The 25,633-nt window shown below is 38.9% G+C and overlaps 1 protein-coding gene across 2 annotated transcripts; it reads right to left on the reverse strand.

Moving 5' to 3' along the window:
• Nucleotides 1-747: 747 nt before the first annotated feature.
• On the reverse strand, nt 748-21,998 carry CASP8AP2 (caspase 8 associated protein 2). 2 transcript variants are annotated; one of them, XM_060753037.2, is made up of 10 exons: nt 21,943-21,998; nt 21,176-21,251; nt 19,740-19,817; nt 16,650-16,750; nt 14,747-14,821; nt 12,730-12,845; nt 9,390-11,509; nt 4,008-7,197; nt 2,311-2,410; nt 748-1,159 (listed from the first exon to the last, which is right to left on the reverse strand). In XM_060753037.2, exons 2-10 carry the CDS (start codon nt 21,222-21,224, stop codon nt 1,103-1,105), a joined length of 5,886 nt encoding a protein of 1,961 aa, XP_060609020.2. In that variant the 5' UTR covers nt 21,225-21,251; nt 21,943-21,998; the 3' UTR covers nt 748-1,102. The 2 variants fall into 2 exon arrangements, with proteins under 2 accessions (XP_060609020.2, XP_060609019.2); XM_060753036.2 differs by having other exon boundaries at nt 21,872-21,960.
• Between the last annotated feature and the right edge of the window lie 3,635 nt (nt 21,999-25,633).

The following is a 25,633-nucleotide window of genomic DNA, read 5'->3' on the forward strand; positions in this document are numbered from 1 at the left end:
TCAGATAAAGAAACTATTTAAACACAATATTTTATACAACAGAGAACTCTGTACATTATTTACAGAAGAGCAACATTTATACAGTACATGCATGCACCCATACACACATACATATCCAAGTCAGGATGGTGGATATGTGGTTGTTTCCCTTTTTGAAATAACAGGCCTGACTAGTTGGTAACTTCAGGGCTTTTTGTTGATTGATGACATATAAAGCCAACAGACTAAAATGCTGATTTTTAAAAAATGGGGTGGGGATACTTTCCAAAACTTTGGCTGCTGTGCACATGTTGTATGGAGATGGCTGTCAAAACAAAATCCCTAAATGTCTGGGACTTTTGAGGACAGGGATACAAATCAGTTTTATCTCAATAAACCTGAAATATAAACTCTGAGTTTGTCATTAAGGCACCTTTTGGGTTACATATTCATATTGCACATTTACTTCATATGGAAAATGTTTGCATATTTGGTTAGACATCCATGATCTTAAAGGCAAATAATACAGTGAATCAAGGAAGTCAGCCTGTGAAAAAGGTATGAGCAGTCTTATAGAAAATGTTCTATCAAGCACAAGGAAACACATATTTATTATCTGCAAAATAAATTGTATGAATTCTAACCTTCCATGATCTTAAACACATCCAATGAATATTAAGGTTTGAACATTGCAAACCCTCAAAATTTCTCTTCATGCTCTAAAAGGGAGGGAAAAGGGAGTGTGGTGTTTTAATGGCCCTTTTTTAAATTTTGTTTTTCTGCATCACATAAGTTTACTGCGTCATACAAAATGAAATTACTAAGGCAATATAAGGACAGGGATCAGGAAGTATATACTTTTCCCATTCTCCCTGCGTTCCATAATGGGTTGAGATGCTCAATGACTTCTACAACTCTGGCACTTTCCAACAAGAACCAGGTGGTAATTCAGAAAGTAAGGACTTTTGAAGAGGTCTGTAGGTATAAATGGAGCATTTCAGCTGCAGGTAAAGGGAAAAGCATTACCCCGCTATTCTGACTCGGATAACAACACACTCTCTTTCTCACACAAACGCAGTGCATATTTTCTCAAATAATTCCATCACTTGCAGCATCAGTTCAGCTAACTGTAGTTTGACATCTCAAATAGCTTCACCAACTGCTTGAATCTCTCTTCAACCTGTAGAGAGAAGGTAGAAAGGATTGATGTTTACAATATAGAATACTACTATTAATACAAAAAAAGGTGTCCAACTGCTTTCCTTTTACTTTCAAGCCACTGACCCCAAGACCAGTTTGTAGTTTAATGCCCCTTTCTTTCCTTGTGCATCTTTTCTCTCTTAAGCATTCTGAATCAATGCAACAGAGTAATATGGAATTATATTATTGTGGATTAAGAGGCGACATGCTAGCCATGTTTAAATAGCTTGTTTTCTGCTGTTCCAGGGACTAGGAGTGAATCCACACTGTAAAAGCAATGTAGTTTGTCACCACTTTAACTGGCATGGCTCAATGCTATGAAATCTTGGGGGTTTGTAGTTTGATGAGGACCCAGCACTCTTTGGCCGAGGAGGATAAAGATCCATCAAAACTACAACTCCCAGGATTCCACTGCAATGAGCTATGGCAGTTAAACTGATATCAAACTGCATTAATTCTATAGTATTGATGTACTATAGGTCATGGAGCAATGGATTCTGACTACAGGAAAAGGGATTCCATCTAAACATTGCCTTGTCCAGCACAGAATCATAGAGTTGGAAGAGACCTTGTGGGCCATTCAGTCCAACCCCCTGCCAAGAAGCAGGAAAATCGCATTCAAAGCACCCCTGACATCCAGCCTCTGCTTAAAAACCTCCAAAAAAGAGCCGCCACCACAGTCAGGAGCAGAGAGTTCCACTGCTGAACAATTCTCAGTTACGAAGTTCTTCTTAATGTTCAGGTGGAATCTCCTTTCCTGTAGTTTGAAGCCATTGTTCCGTGTCCTAGTTTCCAGGGCAGCAGAAAACAAGCCTGCTCCCTCCTCCCTATGACTCCCCCTCACATATTTATACATGGCCATCATGTCTCCTCTCAGCCTTCTCTTCTAAACGTTCTGATTGTAAGAGCTGTTCACTAGTGGAATATGCTGTCTTGGAGGGTGGTGGAGTCTCCTTCTCTGGAGGCTGGGTGGCCGTCTGTTGTTACTGCTTTGACTGTGTAGTTTTGTATGGCAGAATTGAGGTTGGACTGGATGGCCCTTTCCAACTCTTTTGATTTTATGGGGTATAAACTGCCCAAGCTGGAATACAAAAATGTGCTATAAACAAGACTCCCTGCCCAATTACATACCTGAGTTGGACTTTTGTTTAACCTGGCAGCAAGAGAAGCAAAGGTTTTCCCTGAAGGTCCTTTTTTCTGACATTCCAATAGAATCTCTCTATCATCATTTCTGTAAAAAAAAAAAAACATACAGGAGTTTGAATTCCTAAATACTGTTTTGGTACTTGATAAGAAACCAGTTACAATAGTTTATAAACATCAATATTTCAAAATAGCATTACGTAAATGGAGAGAAGTTTTGAAAAACCAAACAATTTTTTTGGATAAAGATGACAAAATGAATCCACAAGGCTATTATACCTCGGATGATATCATACTTCTGAGTATCATCTGCAATGTGTACTTGGGTCTGTCTACCCCACTAGCTCAGTTGACATCTTGAGCAGATATCAATTCATTTGCCCCAAGGAACTCTGTTGACTCTGGGAAATTGAAACTTCTGTTTTTATGTTTGTTTTATGTAATAGGTTGTTTAAATTTTATTCTAATTTGTTAAGTTATAATTTGTTTTTATATGCTATGGAGTTTAATTTTTGTTATTATGTGTCTATTCATTATGCTCAGGCATTGAATGTTTGCCTTTTTTGTGATTGGAATCTGCCCTGAGTCCCTTCAGGGAGATAGGGCAGAATATAAATGGTTGTTGTTGTTGTTACATCATCATTATTAACAATCCCTCTGCCTTCCTTTCCTAGGAACAAGATAAAAACCAAAGTTCTGAAGACCATACATCAATCAAACACTACTTTAAGATCAGATTCCTTTACTCTAGCAAACAATTTAAACGCTACCCTTTTATTTCAACAAAACAGTCTTAAAAGTTTTCCTTCCTATTGAGGCCAGACAAGAACTTTTTTGCCAACAATAGCTTTAGCGCTTTCCCATGTTTTAAATTGTAATTCACTCTGAGAACTACTATGAGCCTAAGAATGGGATATATGATCTTATACATTAATGAATGTCTCTGTAACTTAACAATTAATATACTTTTAAAACACAATTTTTAAAACACAATCTTATGGTAATTTTTTACTTTCAACATGGAAATTGTCTATACTAGAAGTATATATATAAAACACAATACATACATTATATATCAATAATACTCTGACAGAGGCCAGCATGTAATAGTCAGGAGCCGCGGTGGTGCAATGGGTTAAACTCTTGAGCCAGCTGGACTGCTGACCTGAGGGCTGGGTTGCAGACCTGAAGGTTGCTGATTTGAATGTGGGCGACAGGGTGAGCTCCTGTCTGTCAGCTCTAGCTTGTGGGGACATGAGAAAAGCCTCCCAACAGGATGGTAATACATCCGGGCATCCTCTGGGCAACATCTCTAGACAGCCAATTCTCTCACACCAGAAGCGACTTGCAGTATGTTCTTAAGTCGCTTCTGACATGATAAAAGAGCATGTAATTGGGGCTTCTAAGTTTGCCTCTATCAGCTAAATCCCCATTTTCCATTTCAAGAAATGCTCTTTAAAACACAACCTATTTGCTGATAAAGGTCCAAGAAGACAACTCCACAAAAAGGTTAGCAAGAAATCCTGTGCATTATTACTCATAACTAAATCCCATTATTACTCAGAAGTATATTTAGCATTAATGCTCCTGTTGCAATGTGAAGGGAAACATAACTTCAGCAATGTTTATGACATAGCCGAACCTTCCCACATTCAAATGTTGAAATCACTTTTATATGTTCTCACCTTGTCCAAGAAATTAGGACTTCTCCTTTCCTCTTGACTATATTTTTAGCACGTAGACTTGATGGTGACACAGGTAGTGTTGATAGAAAAGGATCTTTGTCACTAGCTGATGTATTCTTTTTACTGGATGTACTTGTGGATGCTGAATTAGTCTCTTTAGATTTTTTGTTACTTTTGCCACTTTTCTTACAAGTCAAATCATTACTTTCCTTTCTGTGTCTTTTAGTGCTGGTTGCCACTTCTGCCTCCCTTTTCCTTTTTTTGTTTACTTTAAGACTTGTTTGGCATCCTTGATCATGAACACTCAGAGCATGTTCTGTTTCCAAATTCTCATTGACCACAGACTTGTCAAGCAGCTCTTCTGTCATATGACCTGCTTCACAGTGGTCCTTTCTAGTCATCTTTCGTTCTACTTTACCTTTATATGAACTTTCTGTACTAGCATTTAAAGCAGATTCCACTGTGAGATCCCATGAATTGGCTTCATTTTCCATGGGAGTCTCTTCTTTCACATTGACACCTCTATCAAAATGACTGTTGGAGATCAAGTCTTCTGCAAATGCAATTGACTCTGAGTTAACCAAAGAACATTGTTCTTTAGTATACCGTACATCACTTTTGGGGGGAAATGTCAATGTCTGTGTCTGAGGTAGTTTAAAAACTTTAGAGCTGTCTTCCTGCTGCATAGTTTTACTTGAGGACTCTTTCAAAGACACAAAAGATGCCTTTCGTTCTTTAGAAGGATCTGGTAGACCGGAAGCTTCTTCTGAGCCAACGTAACTCCCCAACCCTGGATGAGGTCCAGGTAAGTCAGGGCCTAGATTTGAATGAGTATTGGTACATGGTTCCTGAAGGAATTCAGGCATGTCACAAGGTTGCTTTTGTCTCACATTGCTAAAAGGAGACTCTTCAAGAGCATCATCAGAAGCATGAGGATGGAAATCTTGTTGGGTTTCAGATTGAGCAGGTTTCTGAACCCTCTCAAGACATTTGGAAACTTCCTTCATGCATCCCTGTGAGTTAGGAACTTGTTCTTTTCCAACAGGAGCATTACCGCTAATACTTGCATTGTCCATAGAGGCTGTTGCATCTTCCAATGTTATGCTATTAAAATTCAAAGTATCTATTTTTTCTTTAGGTGTAATTTCATGTTTTCCTCTTTCAGTACAACAGGTCAGGGGCTCATTTCCAAGGATCACTTGATCATGGACTGGGGAGGTAGATGGTGCAGCACGCCTTATCTTAACAATGAAGTGATCATTTGATTTTTCCATTATCACTGCCTGCATTGGCAGGCTTGGGCAGTACTGAAATCCAGAAGCAGGGGGCAGACCTACCCACGAGGAAGAGCAACTGGATTTACCACTCGAATTATCTGATTCCAAAGCCAAATGGATATCCTGTTCAGAAGCATCCTCTTCATCAAGATGGGCATCTTCACTGAGGTGTGCGTTCAGAACATCCTCTGGAACAGACCCCAACACCTCAGGTTTGAGGAAACTGAGATGGGCGTCTGATTTCAAAGGAGAAGGGATAGTCAATGACACCGCTAGATCTTCCAGAAGGATAGATGAGACAAGAGATTTTGGCTTATCTGAAGTGCATGCCTCCCCTTTCTTCAAAGCTGGACTATTAGGAATTTCAAACATACAGCTCTCATCCAGAATATCTGGATCAATTGGCATTTGCATTCTTGCTAAAAATGACGAATCTCTTTCAGAAGAAACTGTAGGCCATTTAATGCCATCCAGCACCTTTGACTCTAGCGGGGTCTCCTTCTGAATAGATTCTTCTGCCTCATATGCAAGTTCATCCTCACCATTATGGCTTCCTTCTATGATGCATTTTTCTGGTGTCCTGAACTCCCATTGAGTTTCATCAGCAAAGTCAACATTCTTTTCTGAAAGATCTGCTGAGCCTTGTAGCAAACTTTTGAACATTTCTCCCATTTGGGCATCATTGACGAGGTTGAACGTCAAGCCAGACATCTGTTGTTCTGTAAGAGGTCCACAACTCACATCAGACTTGTGAGGATCTCCAACTGTGTGTGGTTCTTCCTTTTCATATTTTTCACCTTTCATAGTGGTATCCTGCTTGGACTTTTCCTTGAAAAGCTCTGTCTGAGGATGTTTAGCATTATCAGTAGAGGAACGTTTACATTTTGTGGCCATACTTTTGTGTGTGTCCATCTTGTTTGTTTCAAGGTAACTTCCCTTGGACTGTTCGTTACCTGGTTTTGGAAGGACACAGTCATCATGTTTTCGGGTTCTAGTGTTTAAGGCCAGTTTCTTTGATTTCTTTCTCTCACTTTTATGACTTGGAAGATATTTGGGATTTTCTTTCGTTCTTTTGTCAAGCTTAGTTTCATTACTCTCATTTCCAAAATGTACCAAGTTACACAACTGTAGGAGCATTTTTTTAATTTTATCAAACAGGTAGTCAAGTTGCTCTTCTACAAGTTTCCACAATTTCTTCTTCATATCTGACTGCTGCTGTTTAAACAGATGCTCTATTGCACTATTCTTTTTGATCTGGTGAAGTTTAGATTCAATAACTTCACAGAGATTCAGTTTTAAAGCCTCACTTGATTTAGCCATTTTAGAGAAGTCAAGGTATTTCACCAGGGAAGTAAAATTGGCAACGGCTGAATCGATAATCCTGTGAAAGTGCTGGACTGGAAACTGTATTTTAAATTTCATGTAGTTCTTCCGCATTTGTTTTCTTATGGCTCTCAACATGTGCATACACTCATGTACAGTAGTAGGTTTAATGGTAATTTGAACTATTCTTTCAAGATAATCAATGCTCACAGCTTTGTTTTTCATTTCTTTGGAGGACATCATGGTTTCATCGTGGGTTTTTCCTTTACCTTTTTTCGCAGGATCCAGTTTTCCAGCATCTTCACTGGAAGGTGTAGACTTATCCTTGTGGTTGCGGGTATTCTTGGACATATGAGATCTATCAGGAGAGGTTTTCCTTTTTGACTTTTTACTGTTCTCAGAGCTCTGTCCTATTTGAGGCTCATCGCCATCACTCACAATTTCCCCTTCTTCCAATTCCTCTGAAGACATGTTGAGCTGAGATGCCTCTAACACCTGGTGATCTGTGCCGAGTGGCTTTTCATTTTCCTTGTTGAGCTCACTAGACTGGTTTCTTCCAGTATAGACAGCGGCACCTTCAGGAACAAAATCTAAGAACAAAAGGACAATAACTAAATAAACAAATCAACTGAAAGAAGCATGTTTACAAGAAAGATTGAAAAACAATAAGGCTCAGAGTTTGATTTCATTTTAGAACAGTGCTCTTAACTGTTTAGAATGTTCTGTTCAGAATTACCAACAATTCCATATTGGATTTCAATAAAGAGCCAGCTTTGAAAACTAAGGAACAATCAACACAGTGGCAGGTTCAGGTTCAAACACCTGCTTAGACATAGTGCTCATAACATGGTTTTGGCTGGCCCCACTTTCCCAGTAAAACTTATGTCAGAGGATGATGTTAGGATAAAACTAAAAGGCAACTGTGTAGATCACCCTGAGCTCCTTCACAGAAGAGCCAAATGAAAGCAATATACCATATATACTTGAGTATAAGTCGAGTTTTTCAGCCCTTTTTTAAAGCTGAAAAAGCCCCCTCGGCTTATACTGGAGTCCAAGTTATTTATAATTATATTATGTTGTTGTTGTTGTTGTTATTGTTATATTACATTTATTATTTTACTCTATTACTATTATTGTTATTATATTTACATTTTACATTATTATTTTTATTACATTGATTACTTTACTCTATTATTATTATTACATTTATTATTTTACTCGATTTATTACTATTTTATTACATTTATTATTTTTTCTATTTATTATTGTTATTATTACATTTACATTATTTTACTCTATTATTTTGATTACATTTATTGTTTTACTCTGTTATTATATTTATTATTTTACACTATTATTATTATTATCATCATCATTTTACATTATTATTATTATTACAATTATATTTACATTATTTCACTCTCATTATTACATAAGCACATTTATACTGAAGGTCAGAAAAATGGTTTAATCAGAGCTGGACAGTCTTATCTTAAATTACAGTCTAATGTATATATTCAAAACCATTTAACCTACTGATGCCTCAATTAATGTAATTTTATTGGTATCTATTTTTATTTTGAAATTTAGCAGTACCTGCTGCATTTCCGATCCTTGCTTATACTCAAGCCAATACGTTTTCCCGTTTTTTTGTGGTAAAATTAGGTGCCTTGTTTTATATTCAGGTTGGCTTATACTCGAGTATATATGGTACATCATTATTCAGAATGACACAGCTTCCACACACATAACAACAGCAACTTAATTATCTTGGTATTTAAGGATCACTGTCTTAGAAACTACGGAAGGGATATTATGGCACAAGCCTGTTGTTAACTGAAATTTCAATTGTGTTCCACATCTGCCTAAGAATATGAAAAGCAAAATTTTGGTTGGCAATTAAAATTTAATTGAGAATCATAGGGAACTGGGATTAAATCTCACTGGAATACAATAAGGTTTAATTCTGAACAGACATCTACTCTGTTTGTGCTTGCCTTTTGTTGGCAAGTAAAAACAGGAGTTTACAAACTGTTGAGGGTTGGGCTATTAAATGCTGAGTGATGGAGATTTTAAGGTTTGCATAAAGTTTTTAATGTGCTTTAATTTTTAATGGTTTTAACAGTATACATTGTTGGATTGTCATTAAAAAAATTGCATTTACATTTTAATGTGATTGGATTGCTTTTAATTACCGTTGTTTCACATTCATTGTTAACCACCTTGAATCCCTATATTGAGGAAGAGGCTGGATAAAAATAAAGTAAAATCAATCTCCATGTATTACATTACACAGCTCTAGTTCATCTTGTATTCAACTTCTGTTGCATCAAAGTAAACTCATTATGTTTAAGATCATTCTGATAGTGATTTTTATGTAGTGATTAATAAAATTTATCTTATTCAGTGGTTCTCAGCCTGTGGGTGCCCTGGTGTTTTGGCCTACAACTCCCATAAATCCCACCCAGCCCTAACGTATCGTTTTGGTTTTTCCAGCACTTTACTTCCGGTCCTGTATTACACAGCTCTTGCCCTGCCCTCTCGAATCGGAATACGCCCACTTTTTCCGGCTACTGGTTGTTTATATGTTAATGACGTTTTGACTTTTCTGGTTTTAACTGTTTTAATGATATTGCTTATTGTCATTTGTTTTTAATTTTTGTTTTACCTTGTAATTTTTGTTTTATGCCGAATAAAGAAGTAGTAGTTGTTGTTATGTTGTTGTTGTTATCCTATTTAAATACACATAACAGAACAAGCAGAAACACAGTAATTAATTTACCTGCATTATGACTTTTCACAGGTCCTTTGTAAGGGCTTTCCATGCGGAGGGCTTTAGTCAAAGGTCTGATCGGACTGTTAAGTGGGCTGATTGCTTTTGGAATGCCCCTCATTTGATTGAGGTCAATACTCAGGATTGAGTTTTCGTCGTCAACCGAAACTGGATTTGCGTCCCTTGGCTGAGGTGTAGGGTTTAACTCTTGATGATGTAATGATTCCAAGTGGCTCCCGTCTTCAGGAAAACTTGGCTTCAAGTCATGGTTGACTACAGGAACACTATCATTTGTTATCTTGCCTTTGTCCACAGTGTGTGTGCAAAGAACAGGTTCACTTTCCTTTTCAGGAGACACCAGTATTTTATTCTCCTTACAATTCCCAGACTTTTCCTCTTCCACCGAAGACTCTGAATCTGATCCATGTATCTCATCTATGACACTAAGCGAATCAAAATCCACAGAACTGATAGTTTCCAAGTCATTGAAAGGACTGTCTGGATCTATGGGGCTTTCTTCCCTTTCAGTTTTGGCATTAGGTGCCATTTCATACTGCCCTTCTGTGTTATGTGGGGATGGTGGCATTTTACATTGCTGTTTGTTCAAGTCTTCTGCCAGACCTTCATTTTCCACCTGCATTTTGACCTCAGAAACAGAAGTTATTTCTTCCTTATTAGTCTGAGCAGGATGATCACGGCTGGACAACAGTGGTGTTTTTGTTTGCTTGGTTGTAATAGGCTCAAGTGGTACAAGGCTGGGACAGAGCTGGACCTCATTTTTCTTTCTTTCTTCACATGATGCTGCTGGTACTTTCTGACTTTGAATGTCTATGTCAAACACCTTGGTTACTAAATTATCTGCCTGTTTTTTAGCAGGAGAAAGTGTTAAATTTAGTGTCTGCATAAAGCTCAGTTTGAAGTCTTTGCTTTTGCTTTGCTCCTCAGCTCTACCAGCTTTTGTAGACGTGGGCTCCTCCATATCACCAACTGACTGATCGATTCCTTCCGATCGGAGGAATTTCTCTTCCTCCTTTTTTGAATGGTCTTCCTTCTCAGTTACCCTTCTTGCTGCTTTTTGCAATGTCTCCTTTGAATGCCTTCTTCCGTTCTGAGAACTTCTGCTCTCTCTCAGACCGTCTCGCTCGCTTTTCCTTTTCTCTTCGGTTCGATGTGTGTCTGGTTTTGAATGCATGCGTTCGTATTTGCTGCTCTCTTCCTTAAGATGGCCACGTTTTGGCTCTCTATTAAAAACAGGAGGTGCTGGATCTGAAAATCCTCCATGGATGCCATGGTTGCTCCTTCCCTTGTTTCTTTCACAGTTGTTGACTTTGATCTTTCTCTCCTCCACACAGCTTTTACTTAATTTTTGGGAACTTTTGGCAATTGTAGTCCTTTCAGCAAACATGGCACTTCCTTGTGGTTCTAAATGCCTATCTGGTTGTCTGATTTTTTGTGTGTTATTTCTTTCCTCTTTGCTTCGGGTATCAAAGTCCTTCTGATTTATATTTGGCTTTTTACCTCCATCATCATTGCAGTGTCCAGTTTTTGGCAGCAATCTATCCGTTGGAGTTGACTGTTTCTCCCTAGTAGAAGGGATTATATCAGTTCGTTTTTCTGCATTTGGGCTGCACTTGATATTTAAACCCTTCTCATCTTTCCAGAATCCATTTCTAACTGTTTTTTCTGAGTGAGTGTGTAACTTTCCATGAGCATTCAATAGTCCATCTGATGTGCTCTCTGGATTTTGCTGTGCTTTTGTTTTGTATTTGTGCTCCTTCTCCTTGCTATGATGCTCATTGCACTTCACTTCTTTCTTCTCCTCTTTGTCAACATTTGCCAGGCTTGAATGAGCACCATCGCTGTAAAGCTCCTCAGATGGTGGTAGATAAGGAGCTGGTCCTTTTTCTGAATGACGTTTTTTGTTCTCTCCTTCCCTGGAGGTATAACCTTGAGGTATATCCTTAGGAAGGGCTTGTTTTGTTCTAAAGTCCATTTCTTGATTGTTCTCTGGAAGTAAATCTCTGGGTTCAGTTTTTGATTTTGATGCTCCGGCGTTCTTTGCATGGTAAGTTGGTGGTGGGAAGTATGTTCTAGTGGAGGGATTATGATAGCCTGGAGTTTGGGGTAGCCTGTTTATAAAGAGACATTTTTAGTAAACAACATTTAAGAAGTTATAAACTAACTTTAAATTCTACTAAACCTCTAACTGCCTGAATTGTCCTGCAGCAGTTTATTTGCAAGAGTGAAGTAAATTATGTACAATGCTGGTTTCAGTTGAGGCAGTCCCCAAGTTACAAACAAGATAGGTTCTATATTAGGCAAAATTGTTTATAAGTCAGAACAAGTACATTTTGTAAGTGGAATTCCAGCCTATCTATCTATCTGTCTGTCTGTCTGTCTATCTGAATAGGGAAGGGTTAACACCCCTGTGGCATCGTTTTGCAGACTGTGCCACTGTTCAGAAGATTTCTACCTCTGTGATAACTGGATTTTAATAAATGTGGCTTGTTTTGGAAATAACGATTGGTGATAAAGCTTTACTGGAAACATCTTTTCACTATGTTAACTCTTTCAGAAGTGACTTTCCATTCCTAGGGGTACTTTTCTCTAATTTCCTGTTGTCCCACCCCTGTTCTTAACTATGAGTCATTTGTAAGTCAGATGTTTGTAACTCAGGGACTGTACGTATTTGAGCCTGTAAGATGAAAAGGCCCGCCCTGTTAAAAATGGTGTAGTAGTTGACTACAGTTTGAGCATCCTATCAAAAATGCTTGGAAACAAAATCATTTGGATTTCTGATTTTGCTCCCATATTTTGGAATACCTGTATTTGCATATTTGTACATAATGAGACATTTTGGAGACAACACTAGTTTAAGCACAAAATTCATTTTTGTTGCATCAACACCTTATGCACACAACCTGCAGGTAATTGTGTACACAGCACTTTTAATAAATTTGTGAATGTAACTGATGAAGTGGGCTTCAATCCCATTGTGGACTAATAAATAAAACTAGTTAATCTATAAGTGGTTGGGAAATTCTTTGTTTTTTATGTATATCAAAATATGCTTAGAAAATGACTTTGCTTTTTGCTTGTAATATTGGTCTTTTAATTTTTTTTCTTCAATGCTTGCTTTTTTTCTTTTGTTCTTTAACAACTAAATAGCAATGCTCAAAAAAGCAATTAGTAAATTAGCTTTCAATACTATTTATTTATTTATCTTTATTTACGACATTTATATCCCACCCTTCTCACCCCGAAGGAGACTCAGGGCAGTTTACATAATTAGCATTACTCCATGCCTAAACAACAACAATTAAAAACAATGAAATAACAGTCCTAGTACCTTCGCTGGAGAGCACTGATTTCTGCATCCTTGCGATTAATTTCCACTCTCGCTGTTTTGATAAGGGCTGAAATATTTCTTTTGAGGGATTGGTTTTCATTTTGTAAAGTTGAATTCTGATTGTAAAAGAAACATACAAAAACATTAATATGTTATGAACATGGGTCTGCATGCAGGACTATAAACAAGACAGAAAAAAATAATCTGAATCTATTTATTGGCCTGATTATCATACATATGAATTGAGTCTTAAGCTATGTTTGTACTGATGTTCTCTTGAGGGAAAACCCACTGAACACAGTGAAATTAAGTTCTGAATAAACATGCAAAGAACATTATAAAAGTGTAGGCTCTTAAGGGCAGGGCAAAATGATTTCAGCTATTTTCAGGACCACATTTACACAATTACCTCTTCTCACCCTTGAACAAGCTTAATTTTTTTTGGCTGTGAATTCGATATTGTTATAAACAATACTACAAATGGGATGCTCCCACTGGAGGAAAGAAAGAATGAAGTGATATTGGACGATTCCTCTTTCCCATTGCAGTGGCCTCTTCTCTCACCAAACATGCTTAGATGGGTGAATGACTCTTCCAATAATGAAGGTTATCCTGAAGGCTACTAAGAACTGCATTTCCCCATCCATCTTGGTGGGATCCCCCCCCCCCCCCCGACCTTGTCCATGTACACAAACTGAACCTGTGCTCTCAGATAGGAAATATGGGATCTAAGTAAGTGAAAATGGAGAAACTTGCTTATTTATTGATTGATTGATTTCCAACATTTCTACCCCATCCTTCTCAACCCCCAAGGGGGGACTCAGGGTGGCTTACTGCATTTGCCTTGCTATATTCTTGAAGTGGATTTATTTATTTATTTGCAGCATTTATATTTCACCCTTATCATCCTGAAGGGGACACGGAGCAGATCACAGAACACATATATGACAAAAATTAAATGCGGTTATACATTCACAAGACAGACAACTGTACACAGATGGAAGTATATATAGGCTTTCCCATCTTCAGCATCTTGGAAGTTGTGCTTGGTTCTGGCCACAGGGGAGTGCTGTCGCTCCACTTTTCCCTGCCAAAGAGCTTTGTTCATAAACGTCCTCCTTGACTGAATCACCATCATTTTTTCTGGCATTTCTTTATGGGTACCTATTTATCTACTCACATTGCTATTTTCGAAACTGTTAGGTACGCAGGAGCTGGGCTAAAGGCCAGGAGTTCAACCTGACCAGGGCTTCGAACTGTCAACCTTTCGGTTGGCAAGATTTACTGCAGCTGGAGGTTAATCTGCTGTGCTAAAGTTTAGCTCAGGCTTTAGAAAATACTTTCATTGACTTCATGATTTATTGCGAGTGGCTAGCTTTTGAACCTATGGGATATTGTTAAATCATGGATATGCAATATAGATACACTAACTGATTGTTTGCTTTGGATTGAGTGTTACATTATTGTGTTATGGAAAGAAAACAATGGCTTGGACTGAAAAAACCCAGTGAACAAAAAAAAGTTATTTTCATGTGCTTTTCTATCATGATGTCATTACTGGTCATTGCATATTTGACCTGCAATATTGAAAACCCGGGAAACTATATACAGCACTATTCAAGTGTATCATTGAGTATTGTTTTTATAAATCATTCTACTCAAGATTTTAGATGTCATTACTGACACTAAGTTGTCTTAGCAAGTGATATTACAGTAGGCCCTCAGTATCCATTGGTTCCAGTACCTTCAAAGGATATCAAAATCTGTCAATAGTCAAATTCCTTTATAAACAATGGCATAGTAAAATGGTGAAATCAAGGTTTGTTTTGGGGATTTTTAAAAATATTTCATAGCTGTGGATATCTAATTTCAAATCCATAAATACAAAATCTCAGTATGTGACAAAATGGTTATAACTGAACATGGCTAAACAGAGTATACATAAAGATTCGCATAAAAGGGCATTCTCCATTTCCGGATGCCACATGCATAATATTACCAGTTGATGCTACAGCACCTGTTTCTCTATTTCCTGAAGCCTCTTCGTCAACTCTTGAAGTTGTTGCTGACATTTCTCATATTCAGCCTGCAACTGTTGAGACAGTAATGTTCACATGTTATTGCGGGACTTATCAGTGTTCCGCAGGGCATGTAAGACATATTTGTTTCGACAGGCTTTTGATCTTTGATATTGCTATTTTTAAATTGTTTTAGATTTTAGTCTGTTCTTGTATGTCGCTCCGAGCCCTAGGGGAGTGGCGGCATATAAGTTTGAATAATAAATAAATAATCAAAGCAGCAGTCCCCAAATTGTCTGGCTGCAGTCTGTCACTAATCCACAGGGGTGCCATGGGATATCATAATCCACCCCTCTGCTCGTTCACCGGGCTCAGCTCTGCTGAGTGGAAAGAGCGAAGAGGACCACGACCTGGTCCTTTGCCTCCAAAGTGGCTTCGAAGCCGGCAGGAGCACAGGCGGCGAGTAGGAGGCTGGCACCAAGTGGGTAGAGTCTCCTCCTGCTTGGCACCTCTGTTGCTCTGGCCTTGGAGGCCCCTTGAGTGCCTTTGATGGCACTGCCAGGCTGGGCTGGGCTAAGGCCTCAGCCCAGTCTGGCAGTGCCATCAACGTCGACCTAGGGGCCTCCGAAGTTGGCAGCAGGAGCACAGGCGGCAAGGAGGAGGGGGCTGGACTGAGGCCTCTGAAGGGGGAGTGGGGAGCAGCAGAGGCAGCAAGGAGGAGCGCCTGGCTCCTCCTCCTCTTCCTCCTACCCCGAGCCACCGGGGGGGGGGGGGGAATATGGCGAGTCCACGTAAAGCGAACCGCGAAGCAGTGAGGGAACACTGCACTTTTCCATACCACTATTGTTTAATATTATTTTAATATTTGAATATGTTTAGGTTTTAAATTGTATTCCATTTGGTTTTACTATAAGCCCCTTTGAAACTCTCTTGTAGAGAGAGAAAGCAGGGTATCAATAAAAATAAATCACTGTTTGTGGGTTTCTTCATAGGCCTCCAGTTGGCTATGGGAAGACAATAGTGTGGGCTCAAAGAAGTTTTTTTGTCTGACCCGCAAAAATGATCAAATTATAAAATGAACACATTTTCTCTTATGCTGCATATTTATGAATTCTGTACTTCAGAAATTTCAGATGAATAATACATCTGAATGTGGAGGACAACAGTATTACCTACTCAATGCAGCAGGAAGACAATAATGCCAGAATTAATTTGCAAAAGAAAACTTTGAATAAAATCACTGTGGAAACGGACTCGTGGTCTGTAATAAAAATATCAAAAGGTGGCTAATCCAATGTTCACACTTGCTTCAAGCAAATAAGAGTTCTTTCCCCCACCCTGGACATTCCACAAATATATTAACCTAACTTGCCTAGTTTCCAACAAACCTCACAACCTCTGAGGATGCCTGCCATAGATGTGGGTAAAATGTCAGGAGAGAATGATTCTGAAACATGGCTATACAGCTGGGAAAACTCACAACAACCCAGACTTTTATATAATAATAATAATAATAATAATAATCATCATCATCATCATCATCATCATCATCATCATCATTTCTGTCCCGCCCTATCTCCCCAATGGGGACTCAGGGTGGTTAACAACATGCAGCAGCATGTCGTAAAATGTAAATAACTAACAGATAAATCTTATATCAACAAAGGCTAAAGAAATTCTCATAAATACTATTAAGTAAATAAAAATTATACATTTATTGTTTCTGATAAATTCAGACATTTTCAAAGTTAGTGTTTGTTATTTTAAGAATGTCTTGAAACAAAACAACATATCATTTATGAAAATGTTAAAATAAGTATGGAGTGTATGAATTAGCAAAGTAGAACTACTTAATTAAATGTAACACATTTCAAAACCGTATGATTGATCTGGAATACATACCACATTGTAACTAGCTTGCTTTGCTGTCCCTTCTTCAATCAGGATCTCATCAAACAGATTTAAATTATTTCCGTCTGGGATCACTTTTGTAGAAGAGTTCCCTGGGGCAGGAAAGAGAGATTTCTGTTACACATGGTCTCCTATTAAATAAGAATCCAAAGATCTACTTCAAGTGCTCTGAAGGGCTTGGGAGGATATTAGATCACCAAACACTCTAAACAGCAATAGAAAATGCTTTCTGAAAGTTTCCTGAGTTTCAGAAAATGACAGGGAAACAAAGGAGCATGGATGTTCAAGAAATACAAGCCCAAGGCTCAACTGACAGAACAGAATTAAGGGTTTTGTTCTTTGAATCCTCAATAATGACACTATTTTGGTTGCCTTGTTAGAAATATCCTCGGTCTTGAACTTTCAGGGTTGAAACCTGGGAACTTGGGGGAGCCTTCAGCAGTGTCACAACTGGCAGTGCCTGATCATGTCACAAGATCCAGTAACTGGGTGATGTCTTCAAGCCTCAGGCCAATGTTGCCCAGAACATGTCATTCAAAATAGGAACACAAAGTCTAAGAGATGTAAAAGAATTCTTGAATTGGAAATCTATTCCTCTGCATCAGCACTGAACAGAGAATTAAACATCTACACAGCTGTGTTTAAAACCTTTGTGAGCCTTGCTTTTGAAAGTACTTTGGAGCTGAACCCCAATCAAAGATAGTTTTGCAAGGAATGGGTTGTTGCGAGTTTTCTGGCCTGTATGGCCATGTTGCAGAAGCATTCTCTCCTGACGTTTCAGGCATCCACAGAGGTTGAGTATTCTCTCCTGACGTTTCGCCCACATCTGTGGCAGGCATCCTCAGAGGCTGAGAGGTTCCTCAACCTCTGAGGATGCCTCCCATAGATGTAGGCAAAATGTCAGGAGAAAATGCTTCTGGAACATGGCCATACAGCCCAGAAAACTCACAACCCAGTGATTCCGGTCAGGAAAGCCTTCAACAACACATTTCCTAGGAATGTTCTGAAGAGAGAAAAGATATCCTGGAGGGGCAGAAGCCTACAGAAAATATTAATTTACTTTCTTTTCATGCAGTATTCTCATGCTGAGATTCCTCCTGTCATACTCAGCCCACAGAAAATGGGTCAGGTCCTCAAAGATAGGAACCCTGGCTAGTGGCTACTCTTAATTTAATGTAGAAGATTCAAGACAGATCAATACAGATCATTGCTTCCATTCAGCAATGTAAAAATGTTGGTGGTTGAAATGTCCACTGCCTTAGTTGAGAATAAATGAAAAACAGAAACTATTTTTATAAGGCAGGAGTGAAAACTGTCAATTGTGTTCAATTTGACACAGCTTATGGCAGTGTTTTTGAAATCAGTGGTCCATGAACTATGACCTACCAGGCCTTGATGAGTTTTCAGGAAAGAAAGGAATCGTTGTATGTATTGATCACCTTGCTTCATATTACATCAATATGTATTTCTGTCTGGATAATTTGTTTTACAAATGTACTTTTTTCTACTCTACATACACATGCATGCTAGCTGGCATTGTCCTCCCAATGTGTCACGGGAAGTTGCTGCTAACTGTGACAGAATAAAGTTGAACACTGTGAAAGTCACCCTCTGCATGGCTATCAGCCTCCTCCCAGTAGACTCAAATCAAGGAACAACTCCATGAGAACCACCACTCCTCTAAATGTTCCTCCAGCAACAGCAAGAATATCCCTCTGGGCAGCAAAACCAGGAAATCCCAAATGGATGATCCCCCCTATGACGGTCTGTCTTCAGGGGCAAACCAAGAATGGGCAACTTGGAAGTCCCTGAACAGACTGTGGAGTGGGCAGATAAAAAGACAACCTGGCAAAATGGAACTACATAGAAGAATCATCCACCTCGTGTGACTGTGGAGCAGAACAACCAACTCTGCAGTTGTATACTTATTCACAATGCCCTGCCTCATGCACAGAGGAAGAATTGTTTAAAACTACAGACAATGTAGTTGCTGTTGCCCAGTTTTGGTCAAAAATTATTTAGCTATTTGTGCTCCTTCTATTTTTATCAGTTTTATACTTATGTAGGCAATGCTTATGACACAAAATAAATAAATGTGTGTGGATTAGATATTCTACACTGTATGCTGGCCCTTTTTGTTATTATTCCTTTAACTTATAAAACACTATATACACCACTTGGCTACATAAATGAATGAATGTATGATAGCCAATAGGCACAAATATAGCATCAGCCCTTTGCATCAAGTGACTTGAAATACATTGGTTTATGGAATCTAGGATGTACCCTGGATATTTCCTCTCAGATTGGCTGAGAAGGCACATGCTGGAGATAGGAAGCTGCTCTTTGCCAAAAAAACACAATAAACTGACTGCAAAGTTCCATAGTTTGCTTAGCTGATTCCACTGCAAGGCGGAGCAATAACGCAATGAGCACCAACATGCTGTTCATTCAAGACAAGTCAGTATTTCCCCCTTCAACTTCCTAAGTCATCACATAGATAAAATAAAAACTAATTTTCTTCAAGCCTAGAACGTCCCTCTTTTCTGCCAGTCAAGCTGAAAAACTATTAGATACCTAACAAGACACGATGCTAACACTATGAACCACATGGCATATAAGCATAAAGATACTTAAGAAGCGTATTTTCAGATCTTTATCATGAGTGCCACATTTTCAAATTATTTAGATTAAGTTTCTGCACATTTTTCAATATACATGTCAGATTAAAAATAATAGCTGTAACTATTGTAACCAAACACACATTATGTTCACTCCAATAAGACTCTTTCATTTGAGGTGTAAATATCATATAATGCAATTATACCAGGCTTTAATATCACAAAGGCTGTGTCTAAAACAATCTAGCTGTACTATGTCTTCACCCTGGCAGTAACTCCAGGTTCAAACCCTCAACTTGGGCACATTTTTATCTCCTAATTCATGTAGTTCCTCAAGGTTATTGTGAAGATAAAAATAGAAGAATGTGGAGAATGTACATTGATTTGGAAGAAAGGTGAAATTCACATCTAACTTTAAAAAATCAAGAAATCCCATCTGTCCAATTAATTATGGACCTACTTGGAGCAATTGGAGTGCTGTCTAGATCATCATAAATATCCACTGAGCTTTCATCATTGTCTTCTTGGCAAGGAGCAGCTGCAAATGAAAATAAAATATAGAATATGGTAAATCATTCATGCTAACATATTCATTAATGGTGCAAAGGAAGAAATGTAACCAATCACTTTGAGAATATCACTGAAGTGACCCTTGAGCAAAGATTTTTTTCCTGAACTCATAATGACAAGCAAATTATATTTCAGGAATTGAGACAAGGGGAGTTGAACCCAATGGGGAGGACTTAAAATTCAGATGGATTACATTAGATATTCTCGAGCAGTTGTAAGATATTTCATAGAAAGTATCCATTCCCCTTATTTGCCTACACCTGCATCCACTATTACTTTCTATTCTTGGGTTTACCTGAATACACTGAAAAATGTCCATAAATATCCTCTATATGGAAAGAATTCGCTGCAATGTGAGAGTAGAATTCACCAATAATGCTGTTAGTAAAAGTACCAAAGTTTTGTATCCAAAATTGCCATAAGATTAAAAAAAATAATGTTCTGCAGCTTATCTTCATGGCTGCATTGTGTGCTGAAGTTAGCACAACTTACTTTTACAGCATCTTATCAGTGATTGTTCCTGGGGAATATGATCTCAGCACAGTAGAATTCCTCAGAAAATCAAAACAAAAAATGTGTAGGAGGAGAACAAGCTTATTTTGAGTATCACTTGAGACATTGCTGCATGGAATGGCCCCTGCTTCCTTTCTGAACAGTTTGGAACAAATCCCAGAGGCCCCATCTACACTGCCTTTATAACTCAGGATATGATCCCAGATTATCTGCTTATCCCAGATTATATGGTAGTAGAGACTCGTTTAACCCAGTTCAAAGCAGATAACCTGTTATCAGGTTCTGGGATATAAGGAGAGAGTAAAAGGGGCCCAAGTTCTCAGAAGATGGGATTATGATCTTAACAGTCTGGATGGTAAAGATTTCTGACATGCTACTATAGTGAAACAAGTCTCTCTTTGAACATCACCTATGTGAACAGCTCTTACAGTCAGGAAGTTTAAGTGGAATCTCCTGTGCTGTTTAATACACAACCACCAAGGCATTTCAAGCCATATAGAAAATGACCTAAATAATTTTATCATTAAAATTAAATTATTTAAATTATTTTGTTTTATTTTCAAAATTTACGTAAATAATCTGTTTCATCCAGCAGGATAAGATCCAAACATGATAATGCAGTGCAATCAGCAGGAACAGCTCCTGCACTGCAACATACTGTACGATGGGGAATTATGTTCAAGAAATTGCATGTATTGATATTTAACAAACAGATTTTATGGTATTTCTTAAAAGTTTTTGATAGATCTAAAATACAAAAATTTTCTTTGCTCATCAAATGAAGGAAAACCATCACTAAAAAAAACAACTTACCACCATGCAGATGATTGGAAAATGTCATTTCATCATCATCTGTTGCCATTATACAATCACCCTAAGTATTCTCCATCTATATCAACAGGAGAAAAAAAAAGTATGTTAACCTAATAATTAATAACTGATATGTTATTAATATGGAAGGCAATTCATTTTCTTTAAAAAATCTCAGTGTTGGTATATAGTTTTCCCCATACATACGTAGATGCTGGAAACTGAACCACCTGACAGCAAAAGTGTCATTATCTGAGTGCCTCTCTTATTTTGCAAGGCTTTGCTGCAACCAGGCCTCAAGTGATCTGGCCTCAAAACAGAAAGGCAACGCCTGAAGCCAAGGGAGCTTCAAAGGGAGGCTGGCACACACTGGGACATGGAGTTAGTTGTAGGTGGGAGGAAATAGGCATGACTGTAGATGACTTCAAAGGGAGGCCAAAGGCTGAAGAGAGTGGGCAGATGGGTTGTGTAGTAGTTGTGAATGTAAACACTGACAGAAAGGATCCCGAGTCTTTTCAAGGAGAGGTTACAGCAGGCATGGGCAAACTTGGGCCCTCCCTCCAGGGGTTTTGGACTTCAACTCCCACAATTCCTAACAGCCTATGAAGTCCAAAACCCCTGGAGGGAGGGCCAGAGCTAGGGATCCCCTCCTCCCGCGAATTAACCCCACTTCCTGGCCTGCAAAGGGTTTCCACAAACCGGAGTGACGCCTTCCTCGCTCCGTGTGGGTCCCGTCCTCTCGGGGGGGCCGCCTTCAGCCCGGGACTCACCGCCGCCCGCCTCCTTCCTTCTGCCGCTCGCCTCCTCCGGAGGGAAGCAGGAGGGCGGGGCCGGGCCAGCGACAGCCAATGGGCGGCGGCGTTCGAGCACGCTCTCGGCACGACGTCATTAGCTCCCGCCTCCGCCGCCGAAAACATTTGGCGCCAAAAAGAAGCGACGCGGCCCGCCCTTGGGAGCCTTCGCTCCTCCTGCTCGGAGGGGGCATTGACACCAAGCCTGGGCAAACCTCGGCCCTCTAGATGTTTTGGATTTCAACTCCCACCATTCCTAACAGCCTCTGTTAGCTCTTCAAAGAGCACATACTAATCACAGGCATTGGATTTTCTATTTGCTGCTTTGGATCTCCTCCTATGAACCAGCTAGGACGTTAAGATCGTCTTGGGAGGCCCTACTCTCGGTCCTGCCTGCATCACAAGTACGATTGGCGGGGACGAGAGACAGGGCCTTCTTAGTGGTGGCCCCTCGGCTGTGGAACGCCCTCCCTACAGATCGGCCCCCTCCCTGCTAGCATTTCGGAGGAAATTGAAGACCTGGTTGTTTGAGCAGGCATTTGAATAGGCAGTGTAACATATAGAAATAAGGAACAATTGGATGACGAGACTGGATCTTGATTTTAACTAAATTTTTTTTTCATGTCAGGAGTGACTCCTGGTGTGAGAGAATTGGCTATCTGCAAGGACGTTGTCCAGGGTTTGCCTGGATGATTTGATGTTTGCTTGTGGGAGGTTTCTCTCATGTCCCGGCATAAGGAGCTGGAGCTGATAGAGGGAGCTCATCCACCTCTTCCCGGATTCAAACCTGTGACCTGTCGGTCTTCAGTCCTGCCGGCACAGGGGTTTAACCCACTGAACCACCGGGGGCTCCATTTTAACTATGAGACGATATGAGATGTTGATGCTTATTGATTGTTATAAGTGTTTATCCTTTTAAATGCTTCTTAACTGTTTTTATCATGTTTTATGTATTGTATTGTGGTTGTGAACTGCTCTGAGTCGCTCTGAGGGCTGAGAAGAGCGGTATAAAAATTTAGTAAATAAATAAATAAATAATTTTTTTGAAGTTTTTAAAAATCTTCAACTGGTTTTTGATACTGTAATTATAATTTAATTTTTAATGCTGTGGAAAGTTTAGCTATATTTATTTTAAATGTTATAAGCCCCATTGAATCCTGAACTGGAAGACAATGAGAACAACTAGGATGATAATGAGGATTCTCTTTATTTATTTATTTATTTATTTACTGTATTTGCATACCACCCTTTCTCTGCCCTCAGGTGACTCGAGGCAGTTTACAAGGCAAAATTCAATGCCACAAAAACACAAGTACATTTTTTAAAATATTAACTCTTTATTAAATTTTCCATAGTACATATTACTTTAAAAAAAAATCAAGTTTGAGCGTAGTAAAATAAGATGAATATCCAGAAATGGAAGAAGGGAGAGAGTACAATTTTTTAAAAAACAAGTACAATTTTTTAAAAAAACAAGTACACTTTTTTAAAAAGTACAATTTTTTAAAAAACATTAACATCAATAAAATCATAACAGCAGCAATAAAACATAAGTCAATAAATCCTCATTAAAAACATTGTCCAGTCCCATTGTATAGTTGTCCCGTTTTCCTATGTCGGTTTCTCAATATTTGCAAACGCTTGCTCGAAAAGCCATGTCTTGAGTTTTTTCCGAAATGTTAGGAACGAAGAAGCCGATCAGATCTCCTAGGGAGGGCGTTCCACTGCAGAGAGCCACCGCTGAGAAGGCCCTGTTTCTCGTCCAGGGGCAGCTCAACCCATTACGCAAAGTAAGCATTTGCAGTATAGTTTATTTTGCCCAGTGGCGCTCTTGAGGCACTCTTGGGGGAAAATAGACATTGACATATGCTGCAGGTTGTAGTTACTGGGATGTATAGTTCACCTACAATCAAAGAGCATTCTGAACTCCACCAATGTTGGAATTGAACCAAATATGGCACACAGAACTCCCACGACGAACAGAAAATATACATCAGTGGTTGGTTGGGGGTGTGTGTGCCAAAATACTGTTTGCTTACTGCTGAAAATTACCTAGGGCTGCTCTTGTCCCTGCCAGACGTACTTGTGACAAAGGCAGGACCGAGAGCGGGCTCTCCCCAGACGATCTTAACATCCTCGATGGTTTGTAAGGGGAGATGTGTTCGGATATGTAAGTTGGGCCAGAACCATTTATCCATAGACTCTGTATCCAAATTTTTCATTATCCACAGCTTCTCATACATATGGTCACCATAACTTGAATAAAAAGTAACAATACGAGGCAATATCCTTATCTGGAAATCCAAAACGCTTCAAAGTCCAAAACTATCAAATTTGAGTGGTTGAGATCATAACACCTTTGCTTTCTGATGCCTCACAAACATACACAAACATTTATCAATGCAGAAAACTTTTACAAATGTGTATAAAATGATCTTCAGCCTCCTCATAGAAGGTGTGCATAAAATATACATGAATTTTCATCTTTGGACTTGGGTCACATCTTCAAGCTATCACATTATGCATATGCGAATACAGACTGAATGCTCCCTTTCCAGAATTTCAAAATACTCCAAAGTCCAAAGTCAAGGGACTGAGATAGTGACTTCCATTTTCTGGTGCTTTCATTTACACAAACCTTGTTTTGTGCACAAAATTATGTAAAACTTAGTGTATAAAATTACCTTCAAACTGTGCACATTAGATTAATCACTAATGAGTTTCATGCTTTTGTCCCATTTGCACAAAATTATATTTAAAACCATGTCTAAAATGACTTTCAGGACAAAAAACCTGACAAAACACCAGTGGATTTCATGTTTAGCGTTTTGTCGCATCTACAAGATAATAATAATAATAATTATTATTATTTATCCTCAAGGATTGAGGGGGCCCAACACAGAGGTAAAACACATATATTAAAAGACATGTGCCCAATCTATACTGACCATTCAATAGTTTAAGGTAGACAACAAAACCCTCATGGAAGTGTGTGAAAGAAAGCCCTTAATACTAGGCATGTTAGGTTCGGTCGGAATCTTCGTAATTCAGAATAAATTTGGAAAGATTTGCTTTTTGAAGCGATTTCAAAGTTTTTAAGGAAACCGGAAGTCTCTTTGCCCTTCCGAAGCATTATCTGCCATTTCTGTTACGAAGCAGTACGTGAGTCGGAAATGATTCAGCGTTTCCCTGCTTCTCTTCCCTGGCCTCTGCTCAAGCCTGGGAAGCTGCGTTAAAACAGAGTGGATGAATTCCCCGCTCCCTCTTTCTCCTCGCATTCTGCCTGGATCCTGGGAAGCCATGTTAAAGCAGCCTGGATGAATTTCCTCGCTTTGTTGTCCCTCCTGCTTCAGTCTTATGCCAGAGAAGCCGTTTTAAACCAGCGTGGAAGAATTTCCTCCCTTTGCTCTCTCTCCCCCTTTCTGGAGTAAAACAACTACTTTCAAAGTAAAGACCACCCAATGAAACAGGAAATAACACTTTCAAGCCATTATTCAGAAGTCTCAGAAGTTTCAAAAAGTTTTGAACGTTTTTCTATGAAAATCAGAATTGATTTCTGAATCGAGCCATCATCCGAAAAGAGTTTTGAACAATTTTTTAAAATCGCTTCTGGTGTGAGAAAATTGGCTGTCTACAAGGATGTTGCCCAGGGAATGCCCAAATGTTTTGA

Source organism: Anolis sagrei, chromosome 1 (assembly GCF_037176765.1).
Source record: "Anolis sagrei isolate rAnoSag1 chromosome 1, rAnoSag1.mat, whole genome shotgun sequence".
Classification (NCBI taxonomy): domain Eukaryota; kingdom Metazoa; phylum Chordata; class Lepidosauria; order Squamata; family Dactyloidae; genus Anolis; species Anolis sagrei.

Excerpts from the sequence above, each read along its gene's own strand:
- CASP8AP2 (XM_060753037.2), bottom strand. The coding sequence starts at position 21,224 with ATGGCAACAGATGATGATGAAATGACATTTTCCAATCATCTGCATGGT. Across the intron at positions 19,818-21,175 it reads TTCCAATCATCTGCATGGTG|CTGCTCCTTGCCAAGAAGAC; the intron begins GTAAGTTGTTTT and ends TTTCATTTGCAG. Across the intron at positions 16,751-19,739 it reads CAGCACTCCAATTGCTCCAA|GGAACTCTTCTACAAAAGTG; the intron begins GTAGGTCCATAA and ends TTCCTGCCCCAG.